The sequence below is a fragment of the Pinus tabuliformis genome, chromosome 2_1 (assembly GCF_031772625.1).
Source record: "Pinus tabuliformis cultivar Carrire ecotype Pingquan chromosome 2_1, CPIR1, whole genome shotgun sequence".
NCBI classification, from domain to species: Eukaryota; Viridiplantae; Streptophyta; class Pinopsida; order Pinales; family Pinaceae; genus Pinus; species Pinus tabuliformis.
This window is the reverse complement of record NC_142299.1, coordinates 567,036,916-567,057,401: the sequence shown is the minus strand read 5'-3', so window position 1 is coordinate 567,057,401 and position 20,486 is coordinate 567,036,916. Positions and strand designations below refer to the sequence as shown.

General features: G+C 37.1%; 1 protein-coding gene across 1 annotated transcript; it reads left to right on the top strand.

Annotated features, from left to right (window-relative positions):
* Nucleotides 1-18,603: 18,603 nt before the first annotated feature.
* On the top strand, nucleotides 18,604-19,266 carry LOC149201686 (uncharacterized). Its single transcript, XM_089401331.1, has one exon. The coding sequence runs from the start codon at nucleotides 18,604-18,606 to the stop codon at nucleotides 19,264-19,266; it is 663 nt and encodes a 220-aa protein (XP_089257457.1).
* Nucleotides 19,267-20,486: the final 1,220 nt, after the last annotated feature.

The following is a 20,486-nucleotide window of genomic DNA, read 5'->3' as shown; positions in this document are numbered from 1 at the left end:
GAGCCACAAAGACAACCTCTCTAACAAGTGTAAGAAGATGCTATATAAGGATGATGAGCATCTCTGCAAAGGAAACCAAGGTTTCCTAGAGATTGGGAGTGCAGGAGGCACGAGAAAATAGACTTGATTTGGGAGAAAAATGGGTATAATGTTGATATCCTTTCTCTTGTTGTATTAGGCCTACCCAGGGGGTATATATATACCACCTCAAATTGGTTATTTCAGTTAAGCCACCGGCTCTTGTAGGTGGGATCTCGGTAAAACCCGTAAAGCCCGCCCAAAAATTAGCATTTTATTTTATTTTTTCATATTTTAAAAGGTATATGTGGGTGTAGTGTTATAGGACACGCGTATATACATGATTTAATGTGGGCAGATTCAGATTTTGAAATATTATTTTTAATATAAATTCAAGTCTGCGTGGGAAAAGGGACTTCCCAGGGCCATAAGAGAGCATCAGGTCTGCAGGGGTGCTAAATGATGTTATAACATAGACTAAGTCAAAACATAAGTAATGAATAATGGTATGTAAGTGTATCTAGATATTGGGAGTGTTTTGGAGAATTTTAGTTGGAAAGGGTCTAAAATTTTTGTGTCATGGGGAACTCGTTTGAGGGTTGGATTGAGGCCCTGTGTTCAATTTTAAACCTCCAAGGAATATTGGAATATGAGAAGGTTCTGGCCTAGTAACAGGTCTTTTTTAATACAAATTCCTACCTGTTTCTTTGAAAAAACACCCATAACCCATGTAAATTCACCCTAGATCAAAGCATGTGAAGGAAGCTTTGAAATGGTGAAATGTATATGATGTTAGGGAAAAACTTCATTCGAAGTACTCCATGTGAGTCATTAGATATAATGCAAGGGTAAGGCTAAATCCCACTTTGCCAATATTTTCCAATAAATATGTTAGAACAAAGTAGTATGCACCATTCGCTTAATTTATAGGCTCACTATAATAGTTTAAACCATTTCATAGGTTATATTAGTTAATATTCATATGCCATGATAGTCCCTATATGCCTTATCACCATGCATCAATAATTTTGCTTACCACACTTGTGTGCATGGACCATTTACTTTTGTCTCTTTGTTTGTTGGTGAGTACCATGAAGGTGGTTGGACCAAACAATACGAATAACATTACCAATTACATAAACTAAAATTAACTAACATTCATTCGTCAATTACCGATTGCAACTTATAGGTACAAAGATAACTAAGCATAATTCATAATGCATACTTGGCTTTGTCACTATAGAGCAACTAAAAAAGTCACCATCAAACCATATGAAGTTAATGATGCTTATAATTTGCATGTAACATCATCTAACAATTATATCAAATTAATATTATTAAAAATTGATGAAACGAAGTCATGATCTATCAAAATAGTAATCATTTTGGGTCATTATTACATATTAGGAGGATATCCTACAATGGCTTGGGGGGGATTTAAGCAAAACAAGGTTCATTATTTATTGGAAATTCTAGGTGGGGTTACTTCGCTGTGAAATTTTGCAAGCCACTGGTGGTTGATGATAATTTGAGTCAACATCTATGTGATAGCAAACTAAAAGACAATCTCATATGGCAAGCATAAAACTCATATACTTTCTCAAAGAGAGTAAGGATTAGATAGAGTTAAACCATTATTTTATAATGGGAAAAGAAAATTAATGATGACTAAGAACATGGAACCTAAACAACAAAACTAATACATTCAAACTATCACCCATACTAAGAATTAGGGACCCTTCAACCATTGTCTCCTTGTTTCAAGGTATAAACTTGAAATATCACAGATTAATAACAATCATGTAAGAGATAAACTAAAAAATGAGCATGAGTTCGGTGGACTTGGAAAATCCTTCTTAGGTTATATAGTTGTACATAAACTTCAAAGAAAATGGATTTTAGGGAGCCATGTAGCCATAAAAAGAGGAAGCTAAAATTTAAAAAAGAAAAAATGCAAATAATTTTTTTTTTTAAGGTGCAATGAACAATATTTAGTTCCTTCTTAGTCTATTGAATAAAGACTTTCCCATGTTCTCCCATAATGCTAAAGAGCATCAAGTTGTTAGGGGAAGCTTATTTCCTAACAGAATCAGAATGATGTGGTCATATTATAAGTTATGCGTGGTGTATCTTTAGGAGATTGAGAATATTTCACTTGTAACACTCCCTCCCACCCCCTTACACATTTCAAGCTAAGTCAGAGGTGTTACTTAGGCCTAACCCGACTTCCAAAGTCTTATTAAGAAAATAGGCTTACAAAATTTTCTCTATTTTCAACGTTCTCAAAAATTAGAATAAACATCGCCATCACGTTCTGCTCATCAAGATATTTCCTACGATATAAATTTTATCATGATCTGAGCTAAGGATCAAAATTTATGGCCATTCAAATCTTGGCCCTTTTTAAACCTTGCCATGTGAGTAGGCACTAACATGTGGCACCCATGTTCCCCCCACATGGAAACTCTACATCACCTGGTATGCCCCATGGACCCACCATGTCATCCTTCACCTAGGTCCATAAGGCCAACCCCTTAGTTTGTTTTTGCTGCCCTTTTTATATTATAATTAATCTCGGTCTTGCCCTCTTTTCCCTGGCTTATTGCACCTCACACGTTACCAACAGGCCCTGAGAGAGACAATTTTTTTTATGTTAAAGGATAGGAGGAATCCCCATCAACCTCGACTTATTCCCTTATCATGCACATTGTTGTGACACAAGTTCCCTGAGGTTCGAGACCTCTAAGTCCTGAGATATTAAATTTGTAGTTAAGTGTTAAGACAAATATTTGTTAATATTGCCCTGTCTCCTCATTTCTCTGTGGAAATTCCTCGAGGTATCGAGGTGACATCATCCCCAGGTGATGTCATGCTTCCCACATGGCATCCTCCAAGTGTGCCACATGTCACTCATTTTTTGATCATTTGGATGTTTGATTTGGTGAATTATATTTTCCATGTTAGCACACTCCCCACACACTATGTGTCCTCCTGCCTCCATATTAGCACATTACCTCATCCCTAGACCTAGGTCCCACTAGGCTCACAGCCCTTGTGAAAACACATACTTTCCTTTTATAAATATTTGTTCCTGTTTTGGTGGAGCTCGACGTTTAGACCTCCACATCATCTCACCTCGACCCAATTTCCCTACTTATAGAATCATCATTTCAAGGCCAAGAATGAGACATAGACTTGTCCACCTCATGACGGGAAAATTCATCATCTCTCTCACCTTGCCCTGATCCTTTTCATTCGCCTTGTTATAAGGCATTCACATCAAGGCAGACAGGAAATTTTCCACCCATTACATAATGGAAATGACCCCTTCATCATACCTTCGACACTTAGAAAGTTTAAGGGGCAACCAATATATATGCACACACACAAACACAAATTTATATATATCAAGAGGAGGTATCATCCGCGATACTTACAATTACATGTGATCCGGATTTAAATAGGAATGCAACAAATTACAGAGATAACCATAAATATAGAGATGCAATAGAAATAATACTTCATTTCATTAATGTAAAATACTAAAATATGCTTACAAACAGAAATGGAAATGAACCAGCTAGGGCGATGGTAGCTTATCTCTGAGAAGAGATGTGACGACTACATGCCTCTGAACTATGTTACAATGAGGCTCGAAGGCCTATTGATTGTTGAGAAACAATGGAAAACCCTAAACATCCAAAAACCTAACCCTAGGAGATGAAATGGCCAAATTGTGGGCCCCGTTTGGGTAAATTGGTACATCAACTTCCCGGGGTCGTAACTTTGGCATACGATCTTCGTTTGACACACACAATACCTCGTTAGAAATATCTATCCGAGGACTACAACTTTTGAGTGAGCAAATTTGGTCAATGGCCCATGTTGCTCTCGGTTTTTCTAAAAAATGTCGTTTAGGGCCACAAAACGGCTCCGGAAGTTCAGGACTCGAAAAACTACTAAAAATAGTAAATTGTGCTACAATTAAGGAAACTGAAAAATTGAAAGAGACAGTTGTGGGGGTCCAAGTGGGATAGGCGTGTGGCCACCAACATCCACCTAGATCATTCCTCCCCCTTTAGGAAGCAATGGTCCCCATTGCATTGAGTTCCTCCATGAGATGAGGAAATTTCTGCTGAACTTAGTCCCTAGTGAGCTATTCTGCAACCTATGTTGTGTCCAGTAATGGTGGGAAGCATGGTTGAGGGCGGTCCACATTGAACACTTAGTGCAAGCAAAGGAATGGGGGAATGTTGTGCTCCAAAGCATTGTTTCTCACAACCTTGGTAATGGTGTAAGGACCATATCGAAGTGGTCTGAGCTTCTAATGGGCTCTTGTAAGGCGTTCTTTTTGCAGATGTAACCAGATTTTGTCGCCCACTTGAAACTTGTGTGGTACCTGATGCTAATCATGTCATTGCTTGTACTTGGAATTTTCCAGAATGGAGTGGCGATAGATCGACCCGTTAGGTAGAGGTGCTCCGGAAGTCATATCAGATGAATGCTTGACCTGACAGTGCAATGGTACCTCTGTGGGTGAGGAGAAGATGTCCCTGTCTTCTTTCATGACCGTATCCACCTACTTCTGCTACATGGAGGAACCCTTCTTGGGGGCCATGGATGTCACTACGGTATTCCCCTTACTTTGAGAGCGAACCAGATAGAAAATAAATTTCCTAGTCTTGGAGATGATCTCACTACCTTTCTTAGCAGAGATCAAAGAAGTGGTGGTAGGTGGGGCTACCTCCAGTATCCTATATAATGTATTACACAAAGAAATAATAACAACGTGAGGCCTTGATTCATACACATCATGTCACCTCCACAAGTATGGCTGGCCTAATAATACATCACAAACATCCAGAGGTGCAACATCACACAAAACCTCATCTGTGAAGGGCTTGATGCTGTAGGGAAGGCAACACTACTGGCGAACTCAGAGATCTCGTCCTTAGTGAAGCCACCCGATGCTATATGGTTGCGGGTGTGGTATGGTCGGTAGTCCTAGCTGCTTCACAACCTCTGCTCAAATGAGGTTATTTTGGCTCCCACTGTCAACAATGAATTGCAGCGTCGAACCCTTCACCCACATCTGTGAGTGGAAAAGGCACTTCCCCTCCTCTGGATCTTCGAGCTCATTCTTCTGGATCTTGGTAGTGGCAACAATGGCACTAGGCTCTGCGTCAATTATCTGCTTCCCTTTTCCATTCCCCTTATCGGGTTCTGACTCAAGATCGGAACATGCATCTAATTTTGAAGCCTTCAACTCGGCCACCAACGACTGCTTGGTCTGACACTCACTTGTGTTGTGAGTGGGGCTTTTATGGAATTCACACCACTTTCCTGTGTCCTTCTTTGACTTCGTGGTGTTGTTCTTTTCCTACGGCTTTGACGGGTTGTATTAGGTCACCTCGCCTTGGCTTTGTCCTTTGTTCTTCGGATTCGCAGATCCAAAGTCTTACTTCTTTTGTTTAAAATTCTGCTCGATCTTGACAGTGTATCGCTATGACGTGCTGAGTGAGGAGATGTTCAGGAAATCCATCTCGTCCTAGATGTACCTATGTAGGCAGCCACTGTATTTGAGTACCAGATGCAGCTCAGAATCCTTGATACCCAACTTTTTGCGAAGGTTATGAAAAATATTTGTGAATTCTGGCACATTTTGGTCCCTTCCCTACCACAGTGTGGTCCACTTTATGTATTTGTCCTCATTGATCTTGACAGGGTAGTACTGCTCCTCGATGGCATCTCGGAAGGAATTCCAAGTGGGTGCGATTGAAAACAGTGAGTTCATACTTTCATCTTTCTGCACACAGTAGGTTTCCCACCAGTCTTTGACGTGGGGGGCTGCTTTGAGAAGTGCAAAAGTGATCTTTTTCCGGCTGGAAAAATCATGAACAAAAAAATAATCATCTAGCAAATTTAACCATTTATCTACGACATCTGCGTCTATCTGACCCTCAAATATGGGGATTTCAAAATTAACCTTTACCTTAAAGGGTGTGGCATTTCCAGAGTAGCTATTGGAAGCCGATGTGTCGCCTTTAGGTAGTTGCTGAAGGATTTGGGCAAAGTTTTCCATCATCGTGTTCCTTTGTCGCTCGAGGGCTTCTTCGAGAAAGATTTTGATAGGATCTCCTGCCCCCTCATCTTTCTTTTCATCCGCCATGGGAGACCGTCGGGATTTGTGAGGCTGGTCTTGCAAAGGTTCGACCAGTTCAAGCCCTAACTCCTTATATCCCGACCTCGTTGGGGACATGCAAAGAAAAATAAAGAAAAATCAAACCGCTCTGATATCACTGATCCGGATTTAAACAAGAACGCAAAAAATTACAGAGATAACCATAAATATAGAGATGCAGCAGAAATAATATTTCGTTTCATTATTGTAAAATATTGAAATATGCTTACAAACAGAAATGGAAATGAACCAGCTAGGATGATGGTAGCTTATCTATGAGAAGAGATGTGGTGGCTACATGCCTCTGAACTGTGTTACGATGAGGCTCGAAGGCCTATTTATTGTTTAGAAACAATGGAAAACCCTAAACATCCAAAAACCTAACCCTAGGAGATGAAATGCCAAACTGTGGGCCCCATTTGGGTAAATTGGTACATCAACTTCCCGGGGTCGTAACTTTGGCATACGATCTCCGTTTGATGCGCACAATACCTCGTTAGAAAGATCTATCCGAGGACTACAACTTTTGAGTGAGCAACATTGGTCAACGACCTATGTTTCTCTCGTTTTTCCCAAAAAACGTCGTTTAGGGCCTCAAAACGGCTCCGGAAGTTCAGGACTCGAAAAACTGCTGAAAATAGTAAATTGTGCTACAATTAAGGAAATTGAAAAACTAAAAGAGACAGTTGTGGGGGTCCAAGTGGGATATTTGGGTGGCCACCAACATCCACCTGGATCAACACGAATCCTTATTGAGCTTATATATGCATGTATATATATAGATATATATTTCAATGGCACCCTTGACACTTATTTAGTGTCGTGTCAATCCCTCTTGAGCTTACATTGACTTACATACATACATATATATGTGTGTGTGTGTGTGTGTGTGTGCGTATGTATACAGAACACCCACTTGCACTTAGTCAGTGATCTCTCATGAGCTTGGTATACTATATATATATATATATATATATATATATATATATATATATATATATATATATATATATATATATATATATATATATATATATATACATGCATACATATATATATGCCTTAGCCATGATCCCTCCTTAGCTTAAAATGAAACTTGAACAACCATGTTTTTACAGGAAGGTACAAAGGTGCACTCCGCTAAACAATGCAATAGCATAAGCCTCTTAACACAGATCATTTCAATATAAGGCATGTTAGTCATTTGAACAGGAATTCCACACATCTCTCATCATATAAAACATAATGATCAACAATAAGCATATATATCTATCACATTCTAGGCATACAAAAAGATATCATTTGACCATCATTCACTGGAGTGTTACCAACAACCATACATACACAGTCCCACAAGTAGCCTTGCAACCATTAAGACAAACATGCATCCAAGCATTCACATTTCACATATGCAATAAGAATTTAAATGGGGTTCATTTACATGATAGCACAAGTAGGTAACTTATCTTAGGATTTGATGACTGGTAACTAAGATTGGGACTTCCACTCTCCAATCAACCATAAGTTGACTGCACAACAATATTTATTACAACCAACCACCCCTAAGATTGATTCAGAGCCTATGAAGGGAAGTGCTCAAGGTATTGACACACTAATCATTTACTCATTCATATGGGAGTCTAGAGTCCACAAAGCCTCCACTTATCCACCAGGAATCCAAAGTGCAGTGTGTCTCCACCCAAACACGCAATAACAGGGAATCTGGGACATTTATAGCTCCACCCCACAACTACTTTAGGGAATCCAAAGTTACTACAATGCCACCCCACAACTAGTTCAGGGAATCCATAACTTATAGTTCCCACCCTCAATAACACTACATAAATATAGAGATACAAGCTTCTCCACCAAATTTTCTCATCAAGGAACTAGAACATAGTGCCTCCACATGTATACTGCATGAACCCAAAGGACACTAGCATTTTCACTTAATGACCTCCATGGGAATCCAGAGATTTGGCCTCCACCAGTAAATCAAAATATTAGTAATCCAAATCCTACCAATGGCTCTGCCTGAAACAAACGAGAGTCCAGAGCACTTGATCCACCTGTAACATTTAGCAACAATTATTTTTTCCTTCTTTCTCCCTATGTCTCTGCAGGCCCTCTTTCTTATTTTTTTAATCTTTGTTTGCCTCTTTGATTCCTCCCCTCATTGAACTTCCCCCCCTGAAATTATTTGTCCCGTGGCGTGTTTGACATGGGCTTGGTTTTCCATGGTGATGGTTTTTATGGTTCTACCTCCTCACTGCCATACACTACCATAATTTTGATTGTGGTCTTATGAATTTTTCACAACAATAACCCATACACGATTTTAATGCATGCCTCGTTTTTTCCTTCTTGTCTCCCCTTTCTCGACAATTTCTCCCATACATAGGCTTTAATGCTAGACAATGAATCCTATGGGGTTTTAAATTCAGAAAAGTACTCCTCCTTTTGGTCGGCCTACCTAACGAAGCCCACCTAACGAATACCTACCCCAGATGTCAAATAGGAATATAACCACCCCGGACTACTAGAAACCAACGTTGTAGGCTCAATATTCTCAAGAAATCCCCCCCTTCTCCTCCATAGACTCTAAATTAGTGTCCCTCTTAGGCCAGTAATCATTTCTATTTGTATTATTTACATAAATTTACATTGGTTTTACAAAATGATGCTTATAATAATATTTACAAAGGGTGGAAATGGGGTTGTTACATCACTTGAGGACATAGTTGTTGTGCATGAATTATGAAAGCTTTACAAATGATTGTTTTTGTAATTATAATTAAAAATTAGTAGAATAAGAAGAGTTGTAATTTCCTTTGAGAAGTTCAACGATCTCAAGAAGTAGTTACCAATAAAGCCTGTAAATATTGTAAATCTCTATCTAAGGAGGACTTTTGGATCCCTTTTTTGTGAAATCCCTGCATATTATAGATTAGAAGCTAGCAACTTTGTATATTTTTTGGCCAATTAATATAGAGAAGCCATGAAGGCCATTGTTGAATCTTCACTCCACATGCATGGTGTATTTATTTCTGACTACTCTTAAGCATTTCATGTATGTATATTTGTGAGATGTATTCCTACTAGTTCTTAGACTAATTTGTTAATAGGTTTGTAATTTTTCGCTCGTGGTTTTGATTTCTATTTCTTTCCATATTATGTACTTATTAGTTTAGAATATCACTATTTTTTATTTTGTTCTAATAAGTTAAGTTGTACAATGTTGTCCAACATACCGGTTAAATGTTTCCTTGATTGTGCATCTATCTTGTTTTTTTGCTCATCACTTCCATTTTCTTATATATTTTTCCCAATATATAGGTTAGAATAGTTGCATTCTTGCATTTAGAATAACTACTAAATGAATAGGTGCACCTCACTACTATGATGATCACACACATCTCACAACACTGACACATAAACAAACATGGTTGTCAGGCCACAATTAGGATGGGTCCCTTATCCCAAATGGTCTGAGGTTTAATTGGGATCTCATATCAGAGAGAATCCTTTAACTGTTGTCAAGTTATTTACATTTATCAACATGGTGGTAGAGCCAAAGGAGCCACAATCAAATAAGACCCAAAGAGGAGCCCTTGTAAAGAGAGAGACCTAAGAGAGTGAGGAGATCCTCAAATTTCCTTGAGTATCTAACTAAGGGGAAAATATAGAGAAGGATTTGTTCGTAAACTAGAGCAGAGATTGTGTTTCCAAATTTAAAATCAAAACAAGAACCAATGACCTTAAAATGTTCCAATCCCTTAGAATGTTTCTAGGGGAGACAATACTATTACAATCCAAAACTCCAATAATTATACTAATGATGGAAATCACTTTATCCCTAACCAAGAAAAGAGTTTCCTTTCAAAAATATAAAAAATGCCATGAACATAATTCCAGAATAACCAAGTGCTAAGAGACATTAGATTAAGAAACTACCAATGTTCTTACCAAATACTTTCAAATCAAGAATTTGTTCCAAATGATTATTAGTGTCGCATGAAAGATTTGGTATAGAGATGAAACCTTTGAGCTCCCCTATGGGTTGGACCAAATTGGAAAGGAAATGTGAGCTTTGTCTAAGCTCCAAAGTGGATCCTACTTCTTCCCTCCTAGATTTGACACTGAAATCAAATCCCACAACTAAACATGAACCACCTGAATGGACCTAGGAAGCATAGTTTTTCCACAAGCCCAAGCTCTGTAACATGAACTCATAATAATACAAATATTTCCTCCAACTAGAAAGACATTTATCCCTCTATCATTGAAAAACTACCAACAACATAAAATCCAAGAGAATCAAAAGCTCAAAGGGTAATTATGCCAAAATACAACTAGTTTCCTAACCAAATATCTTTATATGATGCCATTTATTTAAATGTTTGACCCCCTCCTCTCCATGAGAGCTATTTTTTCATGTCTCGCGTGTGCATGATCATGATTCCTAATGGGAGAGGTCATAAAAATCATCCTCCAAATGAGTACCAACATCATTAAACTCAGTCCTCCATATGCATGAACCATCGCCCTCATACGACTACCAAGAGGGTGGATCATCGATCTCCCACTTACATTACCTATCACTTCCATTAACCACTTTCACTCCCATCATGCATAACCACACATGGTAGGGGATATGTTAACATCAAAATTATATGAATGGATTACTCACACACACATGGATATATGTACCTATCACTTCCTTTAACTACTACTTTCATTCCCATGGTACATGAGAACCTATGGTGGGGGAATGTTAACATCAAAATTATAAGAATGGAGGACACATTCTCGTATATAAATAAATTTTGTTATCTAATTTAAATTTTTTTAAGACAAGATCTTATATGTTCTTTTGGGGGTGTCCAATTTATAGGGATTCTTTTAATTCAATATAAGTTTTTCAAATGTAGACATTCAAAGGATACACTTCCTTGATTATTTTTGAAAAAATAAAATTCATTTTTAAGATATACCATGTAAGATGATACTATTTCAATCACTTCTTTAGCCCATTATATTGTATAGATCAACGATTTGACATCCCTTCTTGTGTGAGGTTAATTGAGCACATATTCATAGAGTTAATTCAATCATAATTTAATCAATGGTCAAATGTAAGTTCACAATTTCATAGATATATGTTGAGTGTGTGGCTCACCCACTCCAAATAAATATTTTTTTCAAGATTACTATTTACTTATATAGACTTTGAATTTTGGTAGATTAGTGGGTTAATGGGCTAGTAGGTCAATGGTTGATTAGATTAACGAGTTCAAAGTTAGGGGCATAGTGGATTAGTGTCTTAGTGCTTAGTAGTTCAATAGGTTAGGGGTTAGCTGCTAATGGCATAGTGGCTTAGAGATTATTGAATAATAGTTTAATGGTTAATGGGTTATGTGTTAGAGGTTAAAGCTATAACTCTATTTATGTATCCTTAACTTGAATTGTTAATGAAACCTAAAAAATACAACATTTGTAATGAAAAATATTACATTGTTTCTTCCTAATTTTAATTGAATAATTGTCTCATGCACCTCAATCCTTATATACATTATCTTAAGAACACAAAAATTTTCCTGGAAACAACCTACTAAAACACATAATATATCAACAAAATTATACAAACACTTTTAAAATAAAGACAAAAATATATATTAAGTACCAAATATACAAAATTTGAATAAAATGCAGAAACAATATATATTAAGTACCAAATATACAAAATGAAAATGCGCAAACTTTGTACACTTTATATCTTTAATTTCAATCCAAATCTATTTAAACCAATTTCTTTAAGTATAAATTAAAAAAAAACAAAAATATTAAAAAAATAACTTAATTAACATTAGAATATTTTTTATATAAATTAAAAAATTTATTAAAAAAAATAACTTAATTAACATTAAAAAATAAATTAATGTTGAAATTTAATTTTGTTTATTTAAAATTTTTATTAAAATAAAATAGCATTGCTTAAAAATCTATAATTATTTTTCCAAACAAAAAAAACTAGGGAAAAAATTAAAAATTATATATATATATAAAATACTTCCTCCCATTTTCAATCAATTTTAAAACACCACATTAGAATAGCGTGATAACACTATTATGGTCATGTATTAGCTTAACTAATTTCACTAGAGTATCGGAAGGGAACATAAAGGAGTACGATAATTTCAACCGCCGGACAGTCTAATTGATTCCAAAAAGGAATATGTACTGATTTACAATCTCAATTATAGTGCAATGGGCATTTACATGCTATTAAGGTTGGTTTTTGAGTAATGGTGGGGTGTTTTTATATTGGTTACAGACTTTAAGAATATTTTGATATTTGATGTAAAAAGGTTAATTGTTTAATTTTTTTCTAAAATATATTATTAATATAAATTTAAAAATATAAAATGAAAATCTAAATAATTAAAATTTTAATTTATATGTAAAAATTATAATTTATATTTAAAATGATAAAAAATTATCATTGGTTTAATTTAAGAAAAAAGGATAGGGGCGGGATGATGACGATTTGGAAAGGGGTTCCATGATGACAGAGAAATTTAAAAAGTTAAAATTTTATTTATTATTAAAAAAATTAATATATTTTTAAAATGATTAAAAATTATTCGTATAGGGTAAGACAAGAGGTTGGGATGATGGTTTACATCATGGAATATTAGGTATTATTGAAATTTGTTGAGTCGAGAGATTTATTCTACAACCCGTTATGAGGGGATGTGTAAATTTGTCTGTGGTATTTCTTTAAAATAAAAATGATGTTTTAAATAGAAAAATAATGTCCACTTTAATTAAAAAAAGTGAATATGTTGTAAAGTAATAAGAAGAAAAAAATGTGTGAATAAGATGTTTAAATAATATACTTTTCAAAAATATTTCAACCAGAGATTTAAATAAACTATTTGAAGATCTATGATAACTAATTTATGTTGATATCAACTTCATATATATTTATATATAGAAAAAAATTAAGTTTTTATGTATTTAATTATTGAGGGTCTTTCGCAGTGCATTATATTAGATATCATTTTTTTTGGATTCAAGTGCATTAAGAAAGTCATATTTCTCACAATTTTTGAATAGTCCACTTAGCACTCATTGCATCGGGTGATACTCACAGGGGTGAAGAAGTGAGATTGAAACTAGTGAAATGAACCACATAGCGTCAATCATCACTTCCGGGGCTTGCACCCAGTGACCAGGACTTTCCGGGAGGTCATCTCTCATGGAAATGGTCATAGATGAATGACTTTCTTAACGCAGTTGAATCCCAAAAAAATGATATCTAAGTTTTTATGGTTAAAATTTTTATTTGATCCTATATATACTCTATTTAGCATTCAAAAATACAATTTAAACAACGAAAATTAACACATTGTATTGTGCACTCTAAAAAAATTTGCACGTGAATAAATTTAATCCCTCTCGACTCATGTTAGATCCGTACTTAAAATGGATCTATTTTACAGTGACTTTGCCATAACTTGTGGATATTTTACAGTGACTTTGCTATAATTTGTGGTATTGTACGATGATTCTTCCATTATGGCAATGTCTTTTAGTTTGCTCATTAACATGTCTTTTAAGGTAATTATGCAAGGCAATGATACAGGGATGTGATTGGTTGGTCGGTTTAACGTTGGCTAATGTCTATTGCAGCAAATGTGAGTCTCGTCTCTCTCCAACAATTTGATATTTCCTTTCTTATAAATTTAATTGAATGGTAAAGGTGTTCTCCATTTTCCAATGGCTTCTCGACCCAGTTGTAGCGGGTGCCCTCATGTGCATAGAAGTCATGCAAATGCTGCAACTAGAGAGTCTTGTGGATGTGTTCCAATGGTTAAGTGGGGAGGTCTGGTCCCTACAGGTCTTTTGGCCCAATCCTGGGGAAGACTATGTATGCCTGAGAGCTGCTCTAGGCACGATTTCAGCTCCACCTCTCTTACACTGAAAAATACTATAAAGCAATTGGAAGTTGACATCAAAATTAAACAAAACGTGGTGAAAGGTGAGGAAGTAATGGATGAGGTTGCGGACATTCTCCCATATATGGGAACTAATCATACCAACGACAGGAAGCATTGGAGTTACACTCGCATGCCAGAAGGTTGGATTTATACCAACATACCGAAACGCTAATTGCTAATGCCCTCACTAGACAAGAAGTAGAACACATAGACTTGTGAGCCCAATTGGACAATGTAGAGAAGCAAGGACGCATTCTTATGACTCTTTGCAAGTGGATGGGTAAAAAGCAAGGATAATTCCTTATCCCTAAGACCAATCTAGTTTCCAAGAAAAGCCCTCTTGACATCCATGAGGATGCTCCTATAACTGTAGATTACGACCAAGTTTAATTTCATTGCATGCAATCTTCTATGTTTTATGATTTTCTGGGTCTAGTCAATTCACATAGATTATTGACATCTAGAAAAATCAAAATCTCTAACTTTGAAAAGTTTGTATATGTTAGTAGTGATTGTGTCAAATTTTGAGTTGGCTTAAAATAACAAGTCTCCTCTTAATATTATTTAATTTGTAGTCTTTTATTAGCATAAGTTCTACTTTGAAGGCAACATTTTGGAAGAATTTGCGGATTATAAATACCTCGGAATTGACGTCAACAAAAATCTAAGTTGGGATGGTTGTAGAAAGAAAAGAACTTTTGGGGGCTGGAAATCATTTTATGCTTTTCAAAATAGGTGTAGAGAGGCAGAGTTATGGGACTGGAAAACCACTCTAACTTTTTTTTGGCTTTTAATGATTCTGTAGATTCTCTACGGTTGTGAATTGTGAGCCAGCAATACATCCAACATGTAGTGGAAACAAATTGAGAAAATTCAAAAGCATTTGATTACAAACACATTCAAAATTAAAAGTGCAGTTCCTTATGTTAGATTGTTAAGTGAAACAAGGGCTGCTCCTATTGAAGCAATTTCTATGGTGGGAGTCATAAGGTATTTTAAAAAAATTGAATGGAAGAGGGAAGCTGGCCTAAGGTTGTGTTTAATGACATATTGTGAAAAAGAAAGAAAACATGGATGTAGCAAAATAATAACTGGTTTAGTCAATGGGGTATTTGCCTGAGCATGTGTCCCACAAACTGTAAAGAGATAAAAGCTTTTGTTATGGATAAATTCCACAAATGTACTTGGGAGAAGGAGCTAGGGAGAAAGAAAAAGTACTATATTGAAGAGTTTAATCCCACTCATAATCATCAACAAAAAACGTACATAGGGGCCAATATTTCTTGGAGAGCCAAAATTCTTATTGCTCAACTAAGGACTAATTACATAGGGGTCTGTTAAACACATACATGGAAGCAACAAAATATGAATGATAAACATGAGAGTACATCTATTATTGACATGATATACATTTATAATACATAGAAGTGACCCTTGGATTCATATTCCAAGTGGTCTCTTGGACTCCCTTTGGTTGTTCAGCGTCCACACCAACCCTTAGAGGATTAGGTGTCCAACATTCCCCCCCTTAATCCGAAGGGGTATGTATGAGTCCAAGAAGAGAGTTGTAATACAAAATTTGCAAAAATGCATGGCAGCACTAGGCTGAATGTGCTCTCTGGAATGTTGGTATAAGGGAGGTGGTTTAAGGATGACCACCAACACTCGAATGCTTAGTGCAGTTCCCGGAACTCTTCCAAATCTGGCATGAAGCTGAGGTATTCTGCTAGAGGAAGTGCTCCTGATGTTTTGAAGAGGGAAACCTTCAACCATGAAAGGGAGGTCTCACCCCACATAAAAGGGAGAACCTCAACCTGAAAAGGGAGGTCTCAACCTATGATGGTTTAAGGATGACCAATAACTCTCGAATGCTTAATGAAATTCCTAGAACTCTTCCAAAACATGCAAGAAGCTGAAATCTTCTACTAGAGGAAGAAGAGGCATCACCAACTAAAGGCATGCTTAGAGGCATCTTTGTCTCTAGATACATCTCTGAATCTGGTATGTGGCTCAAGCTCGCTTGATGTAGCTTTGAAGCTTGTAGATGACCATCATTTCCCCCCTGTTAGATATAAGGTGAGATGATTGAGAAAATTCAACTGCAATACCGTTCAATATTCATGAACAAATCTTGTTGTATGAGCGAAATATATTCTTGGCTATTGAAGCCCATTGCCAAGAAGCGATCCATCCAAGATGAATCTTTGTTCTTGCAAGAGGTTTGTTTCTGAAGCATCTGTTTGAAGAATGACTGGTTTTATGACAATGCTTACATGGATGAAGATCAAAACAATGATCTTTCATATGGCCAACTCAGTCACAATGTTGGCATTTCACAATCTGTTGTTGTTGCTGTGGAAGAGGAGCAGAATCTGGAACAGCTGAAGGTGAACTATCATGAAGGAATCCAGCACTCTAAAACTGGATGGGCTTTGAGTAATCTGGAATGTGAAAGGAAACCTCCTTATCATATCCAATTTTCGTTTTGCGCTTGTTATGGACAAGCTCTTCCCAAGGTCTGATGATTGGCTTGGGAAGTGTAGGTTGGACTTGTAAATCTACATTCACATCTGCTCTTGAATCAGCCTCAACTTTACTTTCTTGATTAGTTTCTGCATGTTGATGGGAGTCAATTTTTGAATCAAAAGGAAAATTGTTCTGAATAGAAACAAGTTCAGAATCATGACTATACTTCTGTAACTCCTCTTGATGTAGTTGTGATTCAAGCTACAAAAAATCAATCTGTTCTTATGCATATTGTAGACATATCTGAATTTCTGAGAGAGAGCCTTTGTTGATGTTTACCTTCCCATCCGCAGTGGAATGTATCAAGGTATTTAATAAATCTAATACCTCACTAATTAAAGCCATTTTCACTTAAAACAAAAGAGTACTGAAGCAACTTTGGATTTTTTTTTTAAGCTAGAGAAAAATGGAAATTAATAGAGTGGCTTGTTTTCTTTACAAAATTAATCACTATGAGAAAACTTGTGGCACATCAAGAAATCTGTTGGTTGTTTTCAATAATTTAAATCACCCAACATCGAAAAATTCAATTCTGGAATGTGAAAGGAAACCTCCTTATCATATCCAATTCTGGTTTTGCGCTTGTTATGGACAAGCTCTTCCCAAGGTCTGATGATTGGCTTGGGAAGTGTAGGTTGGACTTCTAAATCTGCATTCACATCTGCTCTTGAATCAGCCTCAACTTTACTGTCTTGATTAGTTTCTGCATGTTGATGGGAGTCAATTTTTGACTCAAAAGGAGAATTGTTCTGAACAGAAACAAGTTCAGAATCATGACTATACTTCTGTAACTCCTCTTGTTGTAGTTGTGATTCAAGCTGCAAAAAATCAATCTGTTCTTGTGCATATTGTAGACATGTCTGAATTTCTGAGAGAGAGCCTTTGTTGATGTTTACCTTCCCATCAGCAGTGGAATGTATCAAGGTATTTAATAAATCTAATACCTCACTAATTAAAGCCATTTTCACTTACAACAAAAGAGTACTGAAGCAACTCTGGCTTTTTTTTTAAGCTAGAGAAAAATGGAAATTAATAGAGTGGCTTGTTTTCTTTACAAAATTAATCACTATGAGAAAACTTGTGGCACATCAAGAAATCTGTTGGCTGTTTTCAATAATTTAAATCACCCTACATCAAAAAATACAAATGTGCAAAAGATTAAGCTGCTCCAGATTAACAGTATGCTCTTGGAAATAACTAGAAAATAAAACTTCTGCAGCAAGCACCACTAATAGTTATAAACTTATCGATATTCATCTTCAAGATTGCAGAAACCAGCCGTCAAGTCTTCATATAATTTACTAAACTTTTGTACCAAGGCAGGCTCTCCTTCTGCAGGATCTTCAAACTTTTGAGACACTAATTTGTAAATAAGGTCTTCTAAGCGTCCGTCCATTAGTACTATCTCTCCCATGTTATACTTTGTCTTCTTTGCAAGCATAGTTTATACCCACAATGCCAACACAAGTAGAAGTAATGATAGCGGCCATCCTTAAGTCGATTGCAGATTCTAGGAATATTCAGGAATCCAACGAACATGGACGCGGTCAATTTTTTGACCACGCCCATGTCCATCGAATTCCCGAATATTTCGGGAATTTGCAATCAACTTAAGCTCACCAAGCCAAAACCACCGGAGCTCGTTCGGAGGCCCACTCCTGACCAAGCTCATTTCCTTTTTTAGTTCAACTTCTTTCACTTGGTGCGAATCGAATGTATGGCCTCGAGTATACTGGGCTCGAGTTACTAACACTTTGAGCCATCACTCCTTAGTGGTGGACCGTGCTCGAATTGCAGACTCTTTGGCACTTGTATTTTCACTTTGATACAGGGACGGTGAGCTGTGCCAGATAGCAAGCAAAGCGACACACGTCCATGAAGAAGACAAGCAATTGGGTCATGGTTACGAGACTGGCAACCAAGATTTGGGTCTCTCCCGCTTCTCCATTGCCTCTATTATTGCGTGGGGAGTCCAAAGCCTGTTACTCAATATCGCAGGAGAAGGAAGAGCTTCCAAATGGTGATGAACTATATGAGGACCCTACTACGACATTTTACCATACAAATCAGGGATATGATCTGGCAGCTCCTATTCTACTTGTAGATGGATATAATGTATGTGGTTATTGGCCCAAGTTGAAGAAACATTTTTCTAAAGGAAGACTCGATGTAGCTCATCAAAAGCTTATTGATGAATTAATAGTATTCAGTGCAATCAAGGGTGTAAAAGTTGTGGTGGTCTTTGATGCCATGATGTCAGATCTCCCAATTCACAAGGAAACATTTGTAAATGTTGACATCATATTTGCAACAGATGCATCCGCAGATGCTTGGATTGAAAAAGAGGGTGCATACATATGGAGCTGTAAGGCACTAATATCAGAGATTAAGGATTCAAAAATGGAGTGTGAACAACTGCTTCTAGAACAAAGGTCATATTCGAAGCAAGGAAAATTGCTAGAGCACAATCTGAATCCAGTGGTCATTGATGCTCTTCGAGATCTCAAAAGAAAGTTGGAAGAGTCTGAAAAAGGCTAAAGAAGGAATAAACCCATGGAATGTTCTTCTCTGGATTAGTTCCCTGTATCGCCACAATTGATATGGACCTCTGTAGGTTTTAAATCAAGTAAATAGTCAGTACATTAAAGAATCATGACAGGCACAATAGCAATGTTTCCAACACCGTGATCAACATAAAGTTGATCTTTCTATCACTTCAAAATCATTATATTCAAGAGGAGCGGATGAAGATCATTCAGCAGACCAGAGAAAGATTCAACCGTTTTTTTCTACTGATTTCCAGAGGGCGAATCCGCTGTCGATGTCCATGATCTCAAGGACAAAGTGGTATTCTTCGCTTCTCTGCTATGCCTCGCAGGGATTTCTGATCCTCAGAATGTCGAATGTGTTAGGACTCTGGACACCACATATCTCCACAATGGTATGATATTGTCCACTTTAGGCCTAAGCCCTCATGGATTTGTTTTTGGGCTTTAACCCCAAAAGGCCTCATACCAATGGAGATATTTGTCCATCCTTATATACCCATGATCCTCCCCACTTCTAGTCAATGTGGGACTTTGGTCGTATACCCAACAATCCTCCCCTCGAACAAAGGACCATCGAGCCTCCCCTCAAACGATTATCCATCCGTCCACTCTCTACCAACCAGGATTCTCCGCTCCAATGCGTTGGAAGCACACGCCTTACATGGAACACCACCTGCCTCGAGAGCTTGCTCTATCCCAGGTCAACTCCTCTTCACCGTGTTGGGACCAGGACACGTCCATGAAGAATCCGGAGCACACCGCCTGTCTAACCGAGCTCATCCACGGATCCCATCGTGATATTACCGGGGCCCACCACCTTCGTTCAACATTCTGAGGATTCATCCACTTGGCTAACTTCGGGGCATGGCTCTGATACCACTTGTTAGGACTCTGGACACCACATATCTCCACAATGGTATGATATTGTCCACTTTGGGCCTAAGCCCTCATGGATTTGTTTTTGGGCTTTACCCCCAAAAGGCCTCATACCAATGGAGATATTTGTCCATCCTTATATACCCATGATCCTCCCCACTTCTAGTCAATGTGGGACTTTGGTCGTATACCCAACAGAATGCTACTAAGAATGACACAGTTAGCCAAAATAATGGCATCACCAAATCCACGGAACTTAAAACGGTAAAGAATGACTCCAAGTATAGCAAGGAAATGCAGGAAGATTGTGATTTTGATGAGCAGGCGGAATGG

Bases quoted from the DNA above. Each gene is read 5' to 3' on its own strand.
- LOC149201686 (XM_089401331.1), top strand. From the start codon at position 18,604: ATGAAGAAGACAAGCAATTGGGTCATGGTTACGAGACTGGCAACCAAG.